Consider the following 20597-nt stretch of genomic DNA (forward strand, 5'->3'; position numbering starts at 1 on the left):
ACTTTGGGAAGAGTCACCCCCTGGTTTATTACTGTGTCAGCATTAGCTGCATGGTAAATATTGTCTTAATATTTACTGAGAAGAAAAATTGTTGAAAGTCATGGCTAGGTACAATGTGCCTTCTCACAAAAACTGCCCAGGAGATCTTTCTCTTTGCAAGTATTAAGTTAGGAAGATCAAGAACCAGAAGTTGGAAAGAATAGTCAGATCCAGCCTGGCTGTGCCACAGACACCCAATTTGGGAGGTATCACTGAACCCCCATTTTTCATGCTGTGTTTCACTGCTCAGTGAACACACACATTTTTTATGATGGTGACTTGGGATTCCTGGCTGCAACACTTTGGTCATATGACAAGTTTGCAGTGTTTGGGTCATTCCCACTCGTTGGAATTAAAAGACAGCTCCCTTTAAAGACTTGACTTTGTTTGGCCCTGTGCTTTAGCACTGTAGCCATGTTGCTTCCAGTCTAAAGTGTTTCTGGTTTTCATGCTTAAGCTCATGTTTTCTTCAGCCAAAGCTCAGCAAAACTGGGTTATTTTCCCATCTCTTGCACAGAATCACAGTAGGACCTTGGGTTTGTTCTGCCTTTGCTCATCAGCTACAGGAACTACCATTTCAGGATGTCAACTTCCCAGGATCCAGATCCTTTGTTTTTATTCAGTGCCAGCTAATGCAGAGTCGGTACACTGCTGGACTTTAGGCACTGGTAAAATACAAATAATGAATGATGACAATGGAAAACAGCTCTTAAGTCCCTTGACAGTCATATTGCTCTTTTCCTGGAGATTAGTGGGTGATCTAGTATCAGTTACCAAAAAAATAATCTGAAATTGTGATACAATTGATAGGAATCACCATTCTTGTCGCTAGTGGTCCTGGGAGGCCTGGGGACATGACACAAGCTATTGGTCTTGTGCTTCTTTTCTATCAACATTTCTATAAATCATTATAAAATACTTCCCTGGGTGTTGGAGGGTATCACTTCTCTGCCTATTTAATTCCAGTATTGTAATGTGGGTGTTAAGCAAAGTATAGCACAAGTGCAGGCACAAATTGCTCTGACCTCAAGGAAGAACTAATGGAGTAAACACTTCTAAAGCCTTGCTTGATTTTAAGATAACAAGTAAACCATTTGCAATAGAAAACTGCTCTGTGGGTTTTAAACTGGAGACATTTAGACACCTCTGGATGGATCTTTGTGCTTCTGAATCACATTCTGCAATGTTGGGGAACTAGTTGGACAGAGTTTCTATTGAGGTCTGCAAATACCCTCAGTCTTGTGTGTGGAGTGTAAAATATCCCAGTGATGCATGTGCCAGTTCATGTATTCCTGTTTTTAATAATTTTTACCTGGCAGCATGTGCTTTCCGTGTTCAGAAGGAATGTTTTGTCCTTTGAGAGACAGTCTCTGCTCCTGTTGTGTGTCCCTGCCCTGTGTCCTAGCTGTGCTGCATGGTGTGTGGGCTGAGCTGTGGCATTCCAGATGCATGTCCATAGGAGCACCAGTGCTCCTTAACTGAGAATAATGAGCTCTCTTTCCATCCCTTCCTCTAGGTTGTGTGGAGGAAACTTGGAGATGCTGCAGGGTCGTGCCCTGGAATTAGACAACACTTGTCAGGAAATCAGTACAAAGGACCCATGTAAGAAGCCCTGAGCACATCCTCTCTCTGAAGAGCACTGTCTGAACTGCCCAGGAGAGGGGAAGCACTGCCTGTGTCTGCCGCAATTCCCAGCTGACGACGGGGATCTGCACTGCAAGAGACTGCTGGAAAGGGGGGACATTCTGCACAGGGGTCTGGTGGGGAGCCGTGTGGCAGTGTCCCCCAATCCTGCTGTTCCAATATCCCAGCTAATGAAGCTCTGCACCCTCACTGCAACACTCCACCCCTAGAAGCACTGAGGTATTGCCATCCTAACCAAAAGATATTTGGGATTCTGCAGGCGTTATGCGAAATAAGTTTTATTTTGGTTAATTACAGTGAATCTCTGATAGGTCTGAATGAGTTTTCCACTGGATTTGAGAGAGGTTTTTCAGCAGACTGGAGAGACACTGATAAACTGTGCCTTTGGTCTCCGCAGGTTTGAGAAAGTCGCTTGTTAGTAACTCACACTTCAGTCTGTAAAGGATCTGTTAATGGTGCTTAGGCAATTTCCAGGTGATTTTTTTGCTTTGGTAGAATACCTGCCTTTGGAGGTGCTAAAAGATCATAAAGTCCTAGCCAGCCGGTAGTGTAGCATAACTACAGTACTTGTAGTGATCCACAATTTCTTTCTAAATGAAAGTTAAGATAGCTTTCTTTTTGATTCACTTTGATGCACATCTTCTGAAGAGGTGTAAGGTGTTTAATGAACAGCCCTTTAATGAACAGAATACTTAGGCATCATTATTACAGGTCTCTAGTCAGGATTTCCATTAGAATTTATTTTGGAAATTATATTCCAATTGTCAGGATGCTAATTTCTACTGTTTAATTTAGAGACATGCTGGTTTGTTTAACAAGAGCCTACAAGGATCTAAAAGATTGCACTGCATTATAAAAAAAGCTTTTCTTGCCACTGTAGCGTTCTTTCAAAGAAAAAGGTTTTATTATCCTCAGAGCATGTCTTTCATTATTGTGAGGCAGAAAGCTCTTGTTCAAATTGCCTGAGATTTGACCAGACGGCGCCCTAGATGTGCTTAGTTTATTTTTATCTCTATGTATGATCCTAGTTGTGTGTATTGAATTACAACAATAGATATTTTGTGTATATCTTAAAGCAATGATAGTTTCATGTATGAATGTGCAACAGGCTTGTGACTGAATGCTGTTGCTTAACTTTTTACCATAGCTGAGTATCAAAAACACTAATAGAAATTAATTTTAAAAAATAGGAATGCAACAATTCTTTGGTTTCTGGTTTGTTCTTGGTTACTAAGATTTGAGCCAAAGTCAGAACTTCTGTTTTACTGAGCTTGGACTGTATCTGTGGACTATTTGCAGTAAAATGTAGCTCTGTTGCTGTACAATCTTTTGTTATATAGGAGTATGATGTAAATCTGCTATCTGTCTTCAGAAAAAGTGTGTTAATTTGCAGCAGTAATTATGTTGGTTTCTGTTGTTATTTTCACTTGGTACCATTCAATGTAAGACCTCTGATCCAGAGTTGCTTGAGAAAATTCCTGTTCACTGCTTCTCCTTGAGTTGACTCTAGTGTTCTGTTTTGAACCATTGCTCTCCTGCGTGGTTTCTGATATAACCCCCAGCCCAGACAGCTATCTGTTCTTTTCCTAGGTTGTTTTCTCCCCTATATTGTTTGCAGAGTTCAATTTCAATTGTTGTATTCCTATCTCTCTGTATGTATGAAGAGCTGTAACACCTGTACTTGTGCCTCAACTCTGACGTGCAGGGGCCAAGTGAGGGACACTGGTCTTTTGACACTACACTTGTGTAAATTTTGATACTGTATTAAAACTATTTTTTTACAGTTCTGCATACGATGGGGTATCAAGTATTGTGTTCATCTTAGCAACAGTAATAAATTATAGAATCCCACCCTTGTTTGCTCTCCTTTACTCACTGAAGCTCTGAGCTGCTTGGGCTTACAGGCAGGAGCCATTGAAAACGTTTCCTGCTTGGTTGAGAAATTATCAGCACACTGTAGATTTTTCTTCATTTTCTTGCCAGGTGTCTTTAAAAAATCCCAGCAATGTGAAGTTGCTTTGCTGTTTTCTGCTAAACAAGGAATAGCTATGGGTAGCTATGCAGGGGGGTTGTGACCAGGTGCAACTCATTCAGTCCTCAGCTGTGCTGTGTCTGCAGCCCCAGGAGAGCTGTGCTGGTTCTTTCTTCTTGCCCTCCTCACAGAGTAGTCTTGAGGTGTGAACAGGAGAATGTAGAGCTCCTGGAGCCTTCTTGTTCAGGTAAGGGTTCTGGTGGGGCTAGCAGTGTTCTAGAATGTGTTGGTGGCCTTGTGAGTCACTGCATCCCTGTCCCAGGATGAGCTTGTGTGGGCCAGGGGAAAGGGCTGGCTCTTACTGCAGAGCAGAGAACTTTCACTGAATTTTCTGGAGAAAAGAGATATTTAGTACAATCAATATCTTTAATCTAATAAATCCCATGGGACCTCCTTATAATGCACCTTCCTAAGGGGAGAAAGTGGGTAGTGTGTGGAGAAAGGGGGTCAGTGCTCTTGTGAGAGTCTGTAGCCTGTTGAAATGCCTCAGTGCTAATGAATAAAAATTGCTGTAGTACTTGGGGACCTATAGCTCCTCTGTCTTGCTCCCTGCCCCTGTGGTTAAGCCTTTTTCAGTGAAATGCAACTGTGTCAAGCCTTGTGGACTCTTTGTGCAGTTGTTTTTAGCAGAATTCTGCTTTGGTTGAAGATTTGCACATGTTGTTACAGGGCCTTTCCCAGGATCTGAGCTGAGCTTGAATGAACTATAAATTCATTGTGAGAGTGAATTTTAAATAGCACTTGTGTAGTGGATGTATGGAGTGGATTTTACCTTCTGTACTGCAGGGAAGCTGCTTTGCTGAAGGGTTAGAAGGTAAAGAATGGCACTTTGTTTTCAGCAAGTGACTGGTTTCAGTAGAGCCTGTTCCCCAAAGCTGCAGTTGATGGACGTGTTTATGAACGTGGCATGAAGCCAGAATGCCCTTTGTAATGTTTTGAGCAGAACTAGCCCAAACAGCCTCTGTGGCCTGGGGACAGCGCCTGGCCCAGCGCTCCTTTGTGCTACCAAAACTTCTCAAACACCAAATGCTCCCCAGGCTCTCTGTGTTGCCCCCCAGCAAATACCAGCCATGCCAGGGCACTGGTTTGTTTAATTCCCCAAATGTTTTTGAAGTAAGTCCTAGGGTTGTGTGAATTATTTATACTGATCTCACGACTTTGATACAGAAGAAAATGGCTTTTTTTAAAGTGGTGCTGGGCATGGACCGCCAAAATCTCTGTCTCCACACTTGTATTTTCCAGGCTAAGGTGAACCAGCCATGAATGTCCCCAAACCAGCATAAAACTGCAACTCTGGTCATCCAAGATCCCTAAGGTAAGAACTTGATAGCAGCTCTGCCTGGAATGAGTAAATATAGGCTCTACATTAATTAATCAAGCAGCAAACAGGGATTTGCTGGGCTGATTTGTGGTTATGGTACTTTCTAGCACATACAAGAGAGGATTGTGAGGTGGTGTTTGCCAGAGCTGGAAACTCAGGTCTACAGCACTGGGAGTGAGGGGGAAGGGGAACAGCCAGAGGAATGAATCAGTCTTTTCTTAAAGAAAAAGCTCCTGCCTGGTGACTCCAGACTCCTCCTGTTTTTTAATCCCAGAAATAGCATGGCATAGTTGAGATTTTCAACGTGTGGAAGGTCAGAGCAGGGGAAGGCTTAGCAAGACTATGTGGGATTGGTAGGGGTCAAGCAACACAGAGATGGTAGTGTGAAGAAAAATAAACTTTTGAATACTCTTACATAAATAAAAATATGACTGTGTTTTAAAAGCTTAAGATACCATAGACCAGAGACAGAAACCTTACTTGAATCTTCCTTAACTGTGAAAGCTCAGACAGCTCTGTGTGAGTAATTCTAAAATTCAGAAAAATTGATGGTGATGATGAGAAATAAGTAAAGCCACAGTGTCCTGTGATATTGATATGAGGTCTTTACTGGAGCCAGGCTCTGGGGAGCTCCAGCCTAGTCCAAGCATTAGTGGCTCTCCTCATGCTACTGGCTTGTGGGGAAGGACCCCAGAGACTGCATCACAGGCTTCTGTCTGAATCTGCTTCCAAAACACCTGGTTCACAAAGAACTGCCAAAATAATAATACTGAATTATTTAATATGTTTGTTAGAACATGATAATTACTCTCCTCTTGAATAAGAACTTGTTATAGTGATATCTTCAAAGCACTGTCTGTGGCCCTGAAGTTTGAAGTTTCTTTGCCCCTCATTACTGTGTATAGGTTGAAGTAGGTTTAAAAAATATTTGTGAGGCTGTAGATAAAAAAAAAATAAAGGAAAAAATAACACTGGGAGCCCATTGCCAGCTTCTCAGGAAGAAAGAGTACAAAGGGAAGGGGGATGGGGACTTGCCCTGCCAGGCTGCTGCAGGTGAATCTCATGCTGTGTTTATGGGGGACATTTGATTTGCAATGAGCTCACCTGTGTGTGGCAAACATTGAGGGAGAGAGAAGGTGGTTTAATCCTTTCACAGGTGACTTCATTATCTTTTTCTCATCACTCTTGGTAAATGCTAGGGGCTCAGATTGGCTTGTAAGCAGTGGTGTTCCCAGACCTGAACACCTCCACTGTGGAACAGGAGGGGTTTGATGGCATGTTTAGAGTTTTTTTCCAAGAAGCTTGGGAAGTCCTCCATGGTGTGACACAAGGAAGGCCATCCTGGCTCAGACCAGTGTGCTGAGCCCTGTTAAACCACAGCTTCACTCACAGCTTAAGTGTAAATCTCAGAGTGAAAGGAAGATGTTTTCTTGGGTTTGGAGGTGGCCTTTCCAAGTAGGATCCAGTTTGTTGTCAGAGCAGTGGGATTGGCCTGAACATCAATCAGTGGTGTGGGGTTGTTTTCACAGGTATTAGACTTCATAAAGGAGGAAATACAAAATCTAAAAATACGGGTTTTTCCTCCCCCTGCTGAAGGGGAAATTTCCACAGTGTGCTGCATGTTCCCATTTAGGAAGGCTCAGAGCCCACCTTACCCCACCTTGAGAATCCCAGGAAAAGCACACCATGAAACATGGAAATGTTTCCATGGGAACTGTTCCTCTACTTCTGCTAATAAAACAGACCTATAACACCAGTGACAGCGGGTCCCAGTTTCTGCACCAAACTACAAACAGTAAATGCTACAAAGGGAGCTGGTAAAGAGCAGAAGTGTAAATCAACCGAAGTGCTAAATTAGGTACGTGAATGCCTCTCTGTGAGAAAGCACAAGCAGATAAACAAAGCCCTTGGGAAAAAAAAGATCACTTTAATTACAGCACATCCAGCCAATATAAGCCCCATGGATTGTGTGAAATCAGGTTTGTTCTTCTGATCCACAGCAGGAAACTGTAGCAGATCAAATGTGTTCAGGGAGGCTGTCCTGCTAATTGCTGCTCCTAGCTGAGCCAAAGCAAACTATTTAGACAAAGGAGAGAATTTGCTTTTTATTTAGAATTAATTATGAAATAGCATGTCTTGATGGGCTTCACAATCACACTACATTTTCTGGGGAAAAGAAAAAAAAAGTAGTTCTAATCCTGTGAAATAATTGGAGAATTAACCCATTGCTTCAGGCTGGAACCCCAACATGTGCATACAATTAGGTGTAAGATGAATGATGTCATGAGTAAGGCCTTTTCTTCAATCACAATGAATTATGAAACTCATTTTAAAGCCTTCCTTACAAGAATTCTTGTATGTTCTGATGTTAAAACTGTGGAGTTTTTGGGGGGTTTTCTGCTTTCTGGCATGATTTTCACACTTCCTTTTTGTTTTTATTTTTAAGCCTGTTGTGGCCATTTTACAGCATCTCTTTGGCTTCTCACTAGGAATTTCAGAGTTTTGCACTGAGTATTTTGGGAGTTGAATGTATTGCTTGGGTACTCTCACTTTATGCTGCAAAACATGAACTTCCTGCATTGTTCAGCTCATGTGGGCTGTCTTGGAGCAGCTTATCCACATTTGTAGCCATGGACAAACAAGGCCAAAGAGGCATGGAAGAAGTTGTGGTGGTAACCTGACAGAATGGAAAGTGCAGGAATATCCATACAGAGCATCCATAATCCATATGTACTTATGAATTATGTTAAGTAATAACTTTACTGTGTCCAGGAAAATGTTTCTGCAAGTGCTGATGGAAAACTGAGCTGGATGGGAAGGCAGGTATGTGCCAGCAGAGAGCAATAAATGTGCTTCTCTAAAGGCACTTTGGAGGCATTTTCAGGTGTAAAAATGAGCAGTTGGTTTTAAAAAAATGCAAATAAATGAAAAGTAGACAACTTGAAGCTTTCCTAGCTGCTTCCTGTGGCTCTTTTGAAGCTGCCTTCTCTTTTTGCAGATAATAGCTCCATGTGACAGCCAGCTTGACTTTTCCCCTGCTAATATCCCTACCTTAGAAGGAAAAAGGAACAATGGAGAGAAGAGGCAGCCAGTGATCAGTGCCTAGACTGGTGCTGATAAGGTTTTATCTTGGATCTCAATTAATTAATTGATGCTGAGGTCTCAGTCGGAAATGTCCTTGCTTGCTTGTGGAAAGCACCAAGGGCTTGGTCCTGCTGTGTCCCAGGATTCATTTGCTGGGATCGGGGCAGGGGTTGTTGAGGGGTCCCCCAGATTCCCAGAGCTGATTTTTACAGTGGGGTTGTTGGGGATGTTTCTGTCCCCCAGATCCCTGGAGCTGGTTTTTATTGTGGACTTTTTCACATGATGCAGCCGGGCAGTGAGAACTGGCAGGAGCAGCACGCCCCTCGTACACCCCTCAGAGCCCCTTCAGAGCCTCATCTCCCCTCACAACTCCCGTCCTACCTCACGGCACCATCTTCCCTCACAATTCCCCTTGCAGCCCCATCTTTTTCAGTCTCCCTCACGGCCCCATTCTTCCCTCATTACTCCCTGTCTCCTCACAGCCCTGTTTCCCCCTCAATGGCCTCATTCTCCCCCTAATTCCTCTCTCGCTCCCCTCTTTCCTCACACAATCCTCTCTCTCTCCTCATCAACCCCATTTTCCCCTCACAGCCCCATCTCTGCCGTCTCCCCTCATGGTGCCATTCTCCCCTCATAGCTCCTCTCTCTCATGGCCCCCTTCTCCCCTCTCTCCCCTCACAGCCCTTTCTCTGCCATCTTCCCTCACAGCCCTGTTCTCCCCAGCACAGGACCAGGCCTTCACCCCCAGCACAAGTACTCGTCATAAATACAGAAAATACTGATCTGGGAGAGTCTGGAGCGGGGGGGGGGTGGAAAGTGGAATTTGGAGATTTCCAGTCCTTTGTGTCATAGAGGGAAAGGGTTTTTCTTGGGCTGGATGGAATCTACATAAATAATTTTGCCTCCACCTGCGGCTAGCTCAGGAGCTGTTGATGTCACAGACTGAGGGAAACTTTCTGAATGCACGTTATAAAAAATGGTTTCTAAGTCATATTTGCTGCATTTTAGTTTTCTGTCATCATGGAAAATATGTAAACAGTCCATAAATCAGTGATTGCAAAAGGGAAATATGTTTAGTCTAATTACCCCATGCTATTCATTTGGCTGGGGAGGAAATATTAGGCAGGCTTTTTTCTTTTTCTTCTTTAGAAGTAATTAAATATGCTTCCAAAAAGGTTTTGGGCTAAACTGTCTATTAACCACATTTTTAATTCCTATTTTGTATATTGCTTGCCTCAGAATTCCAGTGGCCAGAACAAGAGGAGCTGAAATTGTGTAAGTTAAGGGATAGTATTAGAAGAGAGCTGTGTAACCAAAGTAACTCTCTGCTCAGATGTGTCTTAGGATTTTTCATTCTTTTCAGATATATAAAGATGTCCAAAGGGCAGCAAAAATGACTGCAGTGCTGAACTGTAACTGCACACAAACCCAAGGTTTTATTCTGTTTTCAATTACTTGAGTGATCCTTACAATATTCCAACCAACCAGAAAATTAATGCTGGTTTACCAGGTATTCACTTTAAAAAAAAAAAGGGACCAAATCCATTTATGTTGCTATTGCTGCTTTACTGGCGTAGTCCTGTTAACTGGGATTTCATGGGTATAAATGACTGGAAAACTACCTCAAAATGATGCAATTTCTATTTGTGTTTTGGTGTGTCTATTGCCATTTCCTGAGGAGTGTAAATTACATGAAAATTGTCACAGGTAGTGATTAAAAAGGTTTAAAAATCGATTTCACCTTGCAAGTCAGTAGAGAGGGGTAACACTGTATGGGGTTTACTCTGGGTGTGTGGAGCTTGGGCCTGAAAAGCATGATTATGTTATTTGGTTTTAGCTTAGTGTTTGTTAGTATGTGGTGTTACTTGCTGTGGTACTACTGGAAGGCATCTGGGAATGCTTGGTGGCCTTTTTCTTGGGAACACTGCTCAGAAAAATCCTGCTGTTTGAACTCTGCTCCTGAGGGAAGGCCCTTCCCATCTGCTGCTGACTTCAGCCCTAGTCCTTCAACTGATTTCAGAAAAGCAAGGTAGATCCCCAACAGCCTCATTAACATCATTTTTGTTAACATATTTTCCCTCAATTTTAAACCTTCCAACAGGTGTCTGGGTTTTTTTGTTTGCATCAGTGTGAAATATTTATTGATGTGAAGAAATGCCTTCATCTCTTTGAGAGCCTCGTTTGCTTTGCACATATTCCTGCTGTGCTCAGGAACATTTGCTGCTGATTGGAGGGGTACAGCTCTGTTTGCAAAGCAAAGTGCTTGCATGAGCAGATTTCTCCCCTTTGCCTCCTGGTTTCTCTTCCCAACTGGAGTTTTCCAGGTGCAAAATGGTCTTCACTCAGAGAAAAGACTATCTGGGTTTTGTCAATGCTTGGAGGAATAAAACTTTGCAGCTGAGAGCTGATTTCAGTTCTTCTCCTTTCCTACCTTGGGTCTGGAGTTGGTTTTGTGGCTGTGCCAGGCAAGTTGGCAGAGGCTGCTGGGGCTTGTGAAGTCTTGCTGGGCTGTGGCTGGAGCAGCTCCCCGCTCCTCTTATCCTATAGGACTATGTTTTGTGTAGGAATGTTGTGTTTGTTTTGTGTCAGAATGTCAGAGAAACAGCTTTTATCCTGCAGACAGTGACAATAAACATTGCATTTTGTGATGCTTTAGCTCCAAGTCCAACATACCACTTCCCAGCCTCTGCTGTCAGCATGGCCCAAAGCAAAGATGTGGATGAGGGAGAGAAGTAATGCACAAAGAATTCTCTGAATTCCTTTGCTGTAGTAGGTGCTGTGAACCTCCCTGGGATGTGTTGCAGGGGTGGTTTTGGTCCCTCTGTGCAGGGCAGACCTCCAAATCTCAATATTTCTATGTGTGTCTCCCTCCTGACCATGGAGCTCCTGGCAACCAAAAGAGGTTTCCCATTTGTTGGCAGGGGAATGGGTAATTGCTGAAGTGTAACACCTCAGTAGTGGCATCTGGGAGATTTTGGTCTGTCATGTGGAGTACCAATGCAAAAATGTTTTCTGTGATTTTACCATGTCCAGTTATTTGCCTGGTGAATGGGGGAGATGCTTTTTTGGGGCTGTGAATGTGGCCTGATTCTCTGAGCCCCCATTGGCAAACAGGAGCACTCCCTCTCAAGGAGAGAAGGGCACCCAGGCACGGGGCAGTGCTGTCACAGCAGCCCTGGGCACAAGCAACCGTGAGTAGTCATTTCCAAGGGACCTGAGCAGCATTTCCAGAAGAAGCTCTGGATGACAGGAGAAGCAAGGAAGCCCCAGCCCATCTGCACACAGTAGGTGACAAAGTTCCTCAGCTACTGGTGTGTGTATATATATTTATATGTTTTAATTTTCACGAATGTTCTGATTTGTATCTGGTGGTTTGTATGATATATCAGTTGTTTGTGTAAGTAGATTTTTACCTACTCCAAGAATTACCCTGGCAAAGGCTTAATAAATTGTAGGAGACAGGAATGAAGAGGAAAGTGTAACCTTTAACCAGAGCATAAAGAAATAATAGATGTGGATTTTTTTTTTGTTTTCATCTGTAATGAATGTACACGATTTTTCTCCATTACTAGCTGTTGGCTGTGGAAGTGAAAATATAGAGGCTGGCAAGGCAAGGCCGTAGAAATGAGGAAACACTAGTACATAAACCCATTTGCACTAAAATATTACACTTGTCTAGAAGATAAGTAACACTGTGTGCTAGTAGTGGTAGCAGTGATGGTTTGCTATCAGACCTCATAATTTATCCCATGCAGAGCATTGCCTGAGGAGTAAGGGCTTGATAGATCCTCTCAGCCACCCTGGTGTAGCAGGAATTGAGGTTTTGTGTTTCACTCTTAACTCAGTGGATCAAGGAAGAGAAACCAGAAAGCAGATTGATGATTAATTTGCTGGGTGTGCATGTTATTATTGCTGCAAATCTGTATGGCTTTGTCCACCTGAGGATTGTGTGGTCTCCAGGTGACTAACAACATGTGCCTGCTTGCTCCAGAGGAGCTGGTATATTAAAAAAAATAGTATTTGAAGACTTTTCAAGAGATCCTCCTTGGGGTTTGTAGGGTGGGTAGCTCAGCCACATCTGAGATTGGTGTTCAAATAAGGTGGGCCCAGGGTTTCAGTTTTATTGTCTGTGCTCTCTTTCTCTAAGTGATTGTGTCAATGTGCTTTGAGCTTAAAGGAATGTTGCTGAGCATATTACAGGTTTTTAAAAGTGAGTTTGATACTGCTGTAGGGCAAAAGATCGCTGACTAGTGGGGTTAGCCTTCAGTCAGTGCTGCGTGGCCATTTAGAGCTGGGGATGCAGCCACAGGTTGTTAAACAATTTTAAGCAGGCCTATCTTCAAAGCTTGTAAAACTAACATTTAATGAAGTAAAACACAGATCAATTGTAAATTTCATGCAGCGGCTCAGCTGTATTGATTGCAAGGTTCTAAGACTTTCAGTATGGCCCTATTAAACACCTATAATGTTAGGGTTGAATTGATGCTTGGTAAATGCTAACAAGGTTGAAAATAATTCCTGCTTTACAAGAATCTGCTGCTTTCCGGTCAGCAGGGAGGGGTGGGAGTTGTTTGGTCACACAGCAGCTGCTCCTGGGTCAGTCTGGGCTGGAAAGGCAGCAAAGGCAGCGCCAGTTGCTACTGAGTGTGCAGGTGTGGGAGCTCTCCTTCAGCACTCCCACTGTGCAACTCTCGTCTGCCTTTCCCCGAGGGGATTTTTGGTTGTTACACGTGGACAGGGCTAAACCTGGCCCAAGTGGGACAGCCAGGGGAGCAGTTTGGCCCCTCCATGCCTGCGATGCTGCGGGTGGATGTGCATGGTGGCCCCGGGCATGGACCTGTGTCCGCCACAGCGGCTGTTTGGCAGGGCAGATGAGAGGGTAATTTAGCTGTACTTGGCTTTAGCGCACTAAGAGCTGGATCCTGGCTCTAGCCGGTCCCCTGGTGAGAGGTCTGTAATTTGTAACCACTCAAGGATGCCGGCGGCTTTTCCTCTGCTCCATGGATATATGCCAGAATCTGCAGGCTCGGTTTAGCTGTGCCCCCTCCTGCCCAGCAGCGGGATGGGAATGGGAAGATGTATGATAAGGCAGGCAGTACGGCAAAAATAAAATCAATACAGATCAACTGAAGGGTTTTAATCCTGCCTTGTAATAACTCCTTATCTTTCCATGCCCCATATTCGTCACAATGTGGTGTCACTGAACGCTGCTTGCTTGCAAATCGAGTCAATGTCCCCATGCAATGTAGTGACTATAAATGTGTACACACACACACCCACACAGCAGGAATGCACCCCTTGCTGTGAGAATGGGGGGTTGGCATGGAAACAAACCCAGGCGGCTTCCAGGGTGAGTACAGCAAGGCTGGGCCCGAGGAGAAGAACAGTCTGGGTGCTGTGTTTGACCCTGGCAGCTCCTGCTCCGGGTCGGCTGACATCCCACACTTCACACCTGGGTAGGAAGGGCTGTTCTTCTGTAAAACAGCAGCTCCCTCTCCTGTATAGATTCTGACAACAGCAATTAGAAACATAGCAGCACACCAGGGAACTGCTAAATATAGAATGGCCTGAAGGGATGAGCTTATATTTTCTGGATTTTTTGGTGTGATTCCCCACCCCTACCTGCCTTATGGATGGTGCAGGAGAATTTAAAGGTCCGGTGACCAAACTACCTTGGAAAGAGGAAAAGGGATCCCTACTTCTACCACTGTGGTATAAAGAATAGGAGTAAGGAAAGTCCATCAGGAAATAAAGGACCATTAACTCAAAATGAGATTTTTCCAGCCTGTTGTGGATAAAGCTCCTGCCAGTTCTGGGCTAAGGAGGAGGAAGAAATGCTGAACTGAGGGAGTGTGGGGGCTTCAGCACAGCAGGATGTTGGTCCTGCACTGGACCTCTGAGAAGGGAGGCTTTGCTGAAGCCCAGCCAGGTCAGGGCTGGGCCCACAGTGCTGTGGGACATGACAGCTTCTCTACAAGAAATCCTGCCTTTAGGAAATTCTTTCTCTTTAGGAAATGCACAAAGGGTGAGCATTTTAATTCCCAGATGTCTTAATTCCAAATGAGTTGTTGTCACTGCTGCAATAACACAAAATTTGCTTGCACATAATATATTATTTATTTAATGAAGGCTGAATGAAAGAGCTCCCTCGCTCCCTGTCTGTGGTGTGCAAATGTCTAGGGAGGGTTTGGTGCTTGCTTCAACAGCTCACGCTCCTAAAGATTCGACATCTTGTTTATACTGCCTAAATAGATACATACTATTTCCAGGAGCTGGTGTTGGGCTTTTGTGACAGTCTTCATACACAGTTTCATTTTTAGTATAGGAGAGGTCACAGCGTTTTGCCAACTCAAAATACCTGACACTGACAAGAGGAAGCAAATTTCATTAAATAAAAAAGGGGTCAGCACTGAACAGGCTGATTATTTATAAATAGTGCCACCAGTCGATACCTGATGGTTTATTGGACTTAATGAAATTCCTGTAGCCAAATGTGTATTTTAAGAAGGCATTTGACCTTGGGCATCTCTCCTGCTGAGAGGATGCTGTCTGCTGTGTCAGTGATTCAAAATCAATAACCTCCAGTGCTGTCCTGTTGAGAGCTTGTGTACTTAAGGGTGATATTGTAAAATGTGACAATATTCTGCTGACAAATGACTTAATATCCATATCCCTGTGGAGAAGGGTGGGCAGGGTTATGTGGTGGCTCTAAAAATGCACTGATAATGAATGAAGAAAAATTCTGCTGGAGATGCCACTTTACCCATTTAGCATTTGGAGCTGCTGCTCTTGTGTCAGCCTTTACCAATGCTGTCCATGGGGGTCTGGGTGAGACCTGTTTGCTGTTGTGATTCAGAAATTTAATGAGATTTCTTTAGGGCTCTGGAATTAATATTTTGCTATTTTCCTGCTTTTAATCATGGTAGCGGGGTGATAGTCCTATATGCAGGAATTATGCTTGTCTTGTACACAAAAATCAGTGCCCAATTCTCACTTTAAGGGCAAGCTGGATGTTTTAGGCTGTTGCCTATAAACAGTTTAATGGTGAACATCAGGAAGGGAGAAGAGCTGCCTGATGCCAGGCTAAATGGAGATAAACTGGCAGTGGCTGCATTTATTGTATCAGTTAGAAGAGAATCTCAAGCTAGAAAAATTGTCTGCCTGTAAAGGCCAAAAGGAAAAAGTTGAAGTTCCTTTTAGGTAAGACAGTTAATTCACATAAGGGGATGCACACTGGTGGACAGATGGGTGTGTTACCTTGCAAAGGGCTTTTGAAAATATTTAAGGCTCTAGACTGAGATGCTGCACATAGAGGAGCTTCTGGGCACAGCTTCAGTTGGAGGTTGCTGGCACTACTTAATGGACTAGGGCTGAGCTTGGATTTTCTGGGTTCCTGTGTTTGGAACTGGGGTGTAGATCAAAGCTGAGGTACTCTATAAACTTAGTACGAAATGCATGTTGGAAGATGTGTAACCTTTCACCAGGATAATACTATCATACTGTTACTTCCACATAAACATCCCTAGAATGGCTCCAAACCTCTGTCTGTGGAAACACTCATGTGTCTCTTACCTGATGCAGGCTGACAGGAAGAGAAGTAATAAATGCAAGTCTACACATAGAGGTGTAAATGCAATTTTCCAAAATAACTTTTTTAATAACATCTTTTAAATACTTTATGTATTAAAGAGCTCAGTGGGTCTCTTTTTAATATACAGCATGATTAATTCAAATGAGAAAAAACCAGTCATGCAGACAGGCTTTTCATCTAATGAACAGGATGCATAAAATATGCTCTGCCTCACTAAGGTATTATTGTCATCTGACATTTTTGGAAACTCCCATGGAATTTATTTTACATTAGCTTCTGGTAGTGCTGATGGAGTGGGTGAATTATTGCCTCTTTGTCTTGAGACTTGAGCTAATCCTCTCTGTAGATTTTTGGAAGTTTCTTTTGCATGATTTTGAGATAGGCACATTGCTAAGAGAATTGCACACAGGAAAGGTTATCCCAGCAGCACAGGCAGAAGAGACACATTGCTGCGGGTTAAGGCAGTAGATTTGTAAGACCCATTTTCTGTGCTAGTAAGAGTTAGAAGCTGTTGCCTGTTTTAGTCCCTTGTACATTATCTGTGTAATGTTTTTCAAATATGTTCTGGGCCTTGACCAATGGGGCTGGCTGCCAAACCTGAATGGATCTCAATGCTGCCTTCTAGATGGGAAGGGAAAGGGGCTTTGTGGTGATCAGTAGCTACATTCTGGCAGAGGCTGGGGGTGTCTCCAAACAGAGCTATCCCAGGACACTGCCTGTGTGTGGAACACTGTGTGTTTTGGTCTTTCAAAGCAAAATGCTCCTGAATGAAGTGGAATCAAGCCTCCTTAACACATGCTTTTAGTAACCTCTTGGCAAATAGTCCAGAGTGAGTGTTTTCCAGGACTTGGGTATGGGGTCAGAAGCAGTGTCCCTCATATCTTTCAAATATTTGATATGAGTAAATGCATTGCTATGCTGAAATAACAGTTTGTAGGCTGAACGTGACATGCAAAAACCCAACTTCCTCCCTGGCCTGAACAAATAAATGTTTTGGGGAAAATATCTTGAAGGGAAATTCCCTTAATAAAGCCTAGTTTATGGTTTTCTTCAGTGAGCTTTGATGTTTCAATGTGTGTCTGTCCTGGACTATGTGCAGAGCATCTCCCAGTATTCTCTACCTGTAAATTCATCTAGCGGGGAGTCCTTCATTTCCCTTGCTCAATCAAAAAGCAGATTTTGCTCTCTAGCTTCTGAAGCCATCTTATTATGGAAGAGATTTTCTGCCCTGAAAGAAAACAGGCAGAAGAAAACAGGAGTTGTTAAAGAGATAAATGATAGATTCAGCCTTAAACCCTGAATTTGCAATTTATTTGCAGCAAATGTTCAGGGAACACAAAGACAGGACATCTGTTTCAAGTTATTCCCAAAGCAACCTGCTTATTCAGCTGTAGACATCCCCTCCTGCTCCTCTAATGAGCTCGGATCTCACAGTATTCCACGTTCCTTCCTTTGAACCTGGGAAGAGCTGTCTGAAGCAGAGGAGCACTTCCCAAAATTCAGCATAGATAGAACCCTCTGCATATGTGCTGTTGGAATCTCTCTGACTCCCACACTCCTGGAGTTGTGATGGCTAAATTAGGCATTAGTGTACACGCTCCTAATGTAGGATGTTTTGTGTGAAACTAGAGAAGTTTTGGGGCTGGTGAAGGATTTGGGATCTGGCCTTGAAGACAGAATTTTTCAGTGTGATCCTTTTCTAATGCACTGCTGCCATTTGACATTTACCATTGACTGCTTATGCAAACTAAGGGGTAGCAGAAAGATACTGATTTATATTTTTTTTTTCCCTCCCTGACTTTAATTTTACAAAGTAAATACCAGAAAGAACTGCTTTGCAGGTGCTTTTTAGCACAGTGAGCATAATGCTTGGGTAATGCAGCTGGAATCCTTGGCCAAGGCTGCAGAGTTTGGTGGAAGCTCTGGACTAAGCACTCACAGCCTGCAGAGGTGCCCACAGCAGTGGGAAAAGTGCTCCAAAATGGTGCAGTCATCTGCTCAGGCAACCTTCTTTGGGAGGATGGGAATCAATGCCCTTGAAACTTCACAGAAGGGACAGAGCCTTGTCTGAGTTCCTCACTCTGAAGGTGTCTGTGGCAATATGGTGCCTGCATTGCTTTGGAAGCTGGAGATTGAAAATGATGTTCCATTTTACCTGAACATTCTGAGCTGACTTCTTGTGACCCGTACAGAGCAGAATAAATGGGGCAGCAGATGAGACAAAGAATGGCTTTTGTAGACTCCCAGGGAAAGATTCCTGCTTGGGCAGAAGTGTCCCTTGGAGCCTCGCTGTGTGTCCTTCCTTACACTGTGCTATTTTTTGCACTCCCTGCAGTCAGATCCAACTGTGTTGTGCTGGCACCTGCCAGTAAATATTCTGAAATAATTTTAAGAACTTGAAAGACTTCATGCACCAAACCTTCCAGCTGCCTTTCCAGCAGCAAATGATGTTCTGCCCCTAAAGCCATAGTTGATGGATATGTGTGGGGAGCAGTGGGTGGCCCCACCCCTAAGCCAGGAGGCTCTGGAGCATGTGGCTGGATTCAGGCACAGGGTGAGGCAGCCCAGTGGAGTTGAGGGAGCCACTTTGCTGTCATCTGTACAGTCTAGTAGTATAAAGGTGAGTTAGGTGTGAACTGGGAGATGGGATGGGAGTATCCAACAGTGATGGTGTTGTCTGTAGTCACTGACCAGAAAAAGTATTTCTGAAACTGCGAAAATGGCTGTTCAGTGCCACCCCAAATATCAATGCCTATGGAGGAGACAGATTTACTCTCCTGATCAAATAATCTTCCTGCTTTTGCCATCCTGAGCAAAGACTCTTGTTCTGTGTTGGTTTTTAATTTCCCACTAATTTTTCAGAGGATCAGGGTAAATATCAACAGTGCTTTTTGGTGCCAACAAAATTCTGGATGTGAGACTGGGATGTGCTGTGGTACTGGTGGCAACCAGTTCTGGGTGTGATGGCTGGGGGCACCAGAACTGCTTTAGCAGCTTTATTTGTGTCTCTGCTCCCATGTCAGAAGCTCTGGGTCACACTAGTGAGCCCCTGCCACGTGCCAATAGCAAGTGGCAGCAAGAGCGCGAGCCATACGATCTTTTCTGGTGTGAAATCTGAAAGCTCTGGCAGGGAGTAGAGGATTTTTAGAAAGCTTCTACATCAGTGCTGGGTTGAAGAAGTCTGTGGGATTCTCTGTAACAGGAAATTGTGTCTGCATGTTGGACCTGACTGGATGAAACCCTGTAGAAGTGGCAGGTTGAAGGATGTGTGAAAAAAAATATGATCTGCAAAAAGCAACAAAAAATTGCATATAATGAAAGGGGATCTGCAAATGTTTCAGTATAGGGCACCAAGGGAATCATCTTTATCATAGTAGTGATAGTCAGGTCCTCTTTGCTGCTTTCTCCCAGGAGAAGCAGAGCCAGAGAACAGAGCTGTGACCTTCTCTGTTGAAGTGAGCAGAAGCAAACTGCCCCTTTCGCCACAAGAAAAATACTGGCAGTGTGTTTGCCTGTTGCACAGAGCTCAGCACTTGGATCGTCTCTAACTGCAGGCTTTCCATTTGTAAAAAACAAAACCAAAAACAAAACAACAAAAAAAACCCAAAAACATTTCATGCTAATTAGTTTTTTTGGGTTTGGACAGCTGCCAGGTAAAAAGCTGGGTAGCACAGCATTGGCATGGTGCTCCACGGGCCCAGACATGCTCCATTTCCAGTAGCTTTTAGAGTCTTTAGTGACTTATATTTCACAGTTATTGCATATCCTGAATCAGTGGAGCCAGTATAGTACATATCCAAGTGCCCTTTGCAATGCCCAGTATTAAAATTTATGGTATTTAAGTTGCTATATAGGTAGAATCAAGTTTAATGATTTTTTCTTTGTAAATGGGGTGGATTCTTCCTGTTACTGGCAGTTAGGCTTGCTGGGGCAGAAAAACAGATGAGAGCATGGAATTACAACAGGCTGTAAACTCAGTTTAGCACCAACTATATATAATTATACTTAAGAAATGACAATAATAGCTGAAAACTATGGCATGATAGAAAAAATGTAACTCTTCCCTGGATGAATGCCTTTGCTATTTGTACCCAATTTCACATGCTTAGCAGCTTAGCTCTACATTGATTTCTGTAAATGGTACTGTAGCTCACGAGGTGGCATTTAGCACATTAAATGGAGTAAAGAGGAGTAGCGGCCCCTCAGAGGGCAATCAGGGCTCTGAAAACTCTTCACTGGGACCATGAGAAGTGGGAGGCTGTTATAAAGATTCTGCACACCATCAAAACTCACCCCTTTCTTCCCAGGAAAGGCCAAAGCACAAACACTTGTCTGGAACCTGGGGCTGGGCCTTTGACCAGGGACTGGGAAGTCCTTAGTGGACCACTGATCCCTGCTGTGTGTATTATAACTCTTCCAGACCAGACCTTTTCCAGACCCACTACTGCAGTTTTTCCTCCAGTGACTAAAAAGTTAAATATGCACAGCAGATGTGAGACCCACTAGAGCACTGATCCTAGTAGGGGGAGCACCAAAGAAAGATGAATAGCAAACTAACAGAGTGGGACGTGACTGGGTTTTTGTCCTTCTTTTGGAATGACCAGTTTATTCACTCCTCATTTAGAAATTAAAATGAAAAGGGCACATCTTCGAAAAACATGCCGTCCATTTTGAGTTAGGGATTTGTTCCCTTGTGTGGCTCGCTAACCTCGACGGTAAATGTGACACTAACTGATGTGTGGCTGCAGGATCTCAGAGGATAATAGGTGCAGGTTCACAGTGTGTGGGACAGGCCAGCAGCCAACATCCAGCGCACACCAACCAGGCGTGGCGGATGCCAAAGATCAGCTTGTGCCCCTTTAACCACAGGACATGTAAAATTCTAC

General features: G+C 43.6%; 1 protein-coding gene across 4 annotated transcripts in view; it reads left to right on the forward strand.

Annotated features, from left to right (window-relative positions):
• CCDC85A (coiled-coil domain containing 85A) overlaps positions 1-20597 on the forward strand; it is a 134359-nt gene that overhangs the window by 66264 nt on the left and 47498 nt on the right. For 3 of the 4 annotated variants that reach the window (XM_021527517.3, XM_021527516.3, XM_021527518.3), the window contains one exon: positions 1556-3534. In XM_021527517.3, the coding sequence (XP_021383192.1) occupies positions 1556-1645 (90 nt within the window). In that variant the 3' untranslated portion in view covers positions 1646-3534. Of the gene's footprint in view, positions 1-1555; positions 3535-4957; positions 5031-20597 lie in introns of those variants that run through there. The other variant, XR_014953903.1, reaches the window with a different exon arrangement.

Source organism: Lonchura striata, chromosome 3 (genome assembly GCF_050655825.1).
Source record: "Lonchura striata isolate lonStrDom1 chromosome 3, ASM5065582v1, whole genome shotgun sequence".
Lineage (NCBI taxonomy): Eukaryota > Metazoa > Chordata > Aves > Passeriformes > Estrildidae > Lonchura > Lonchura striata.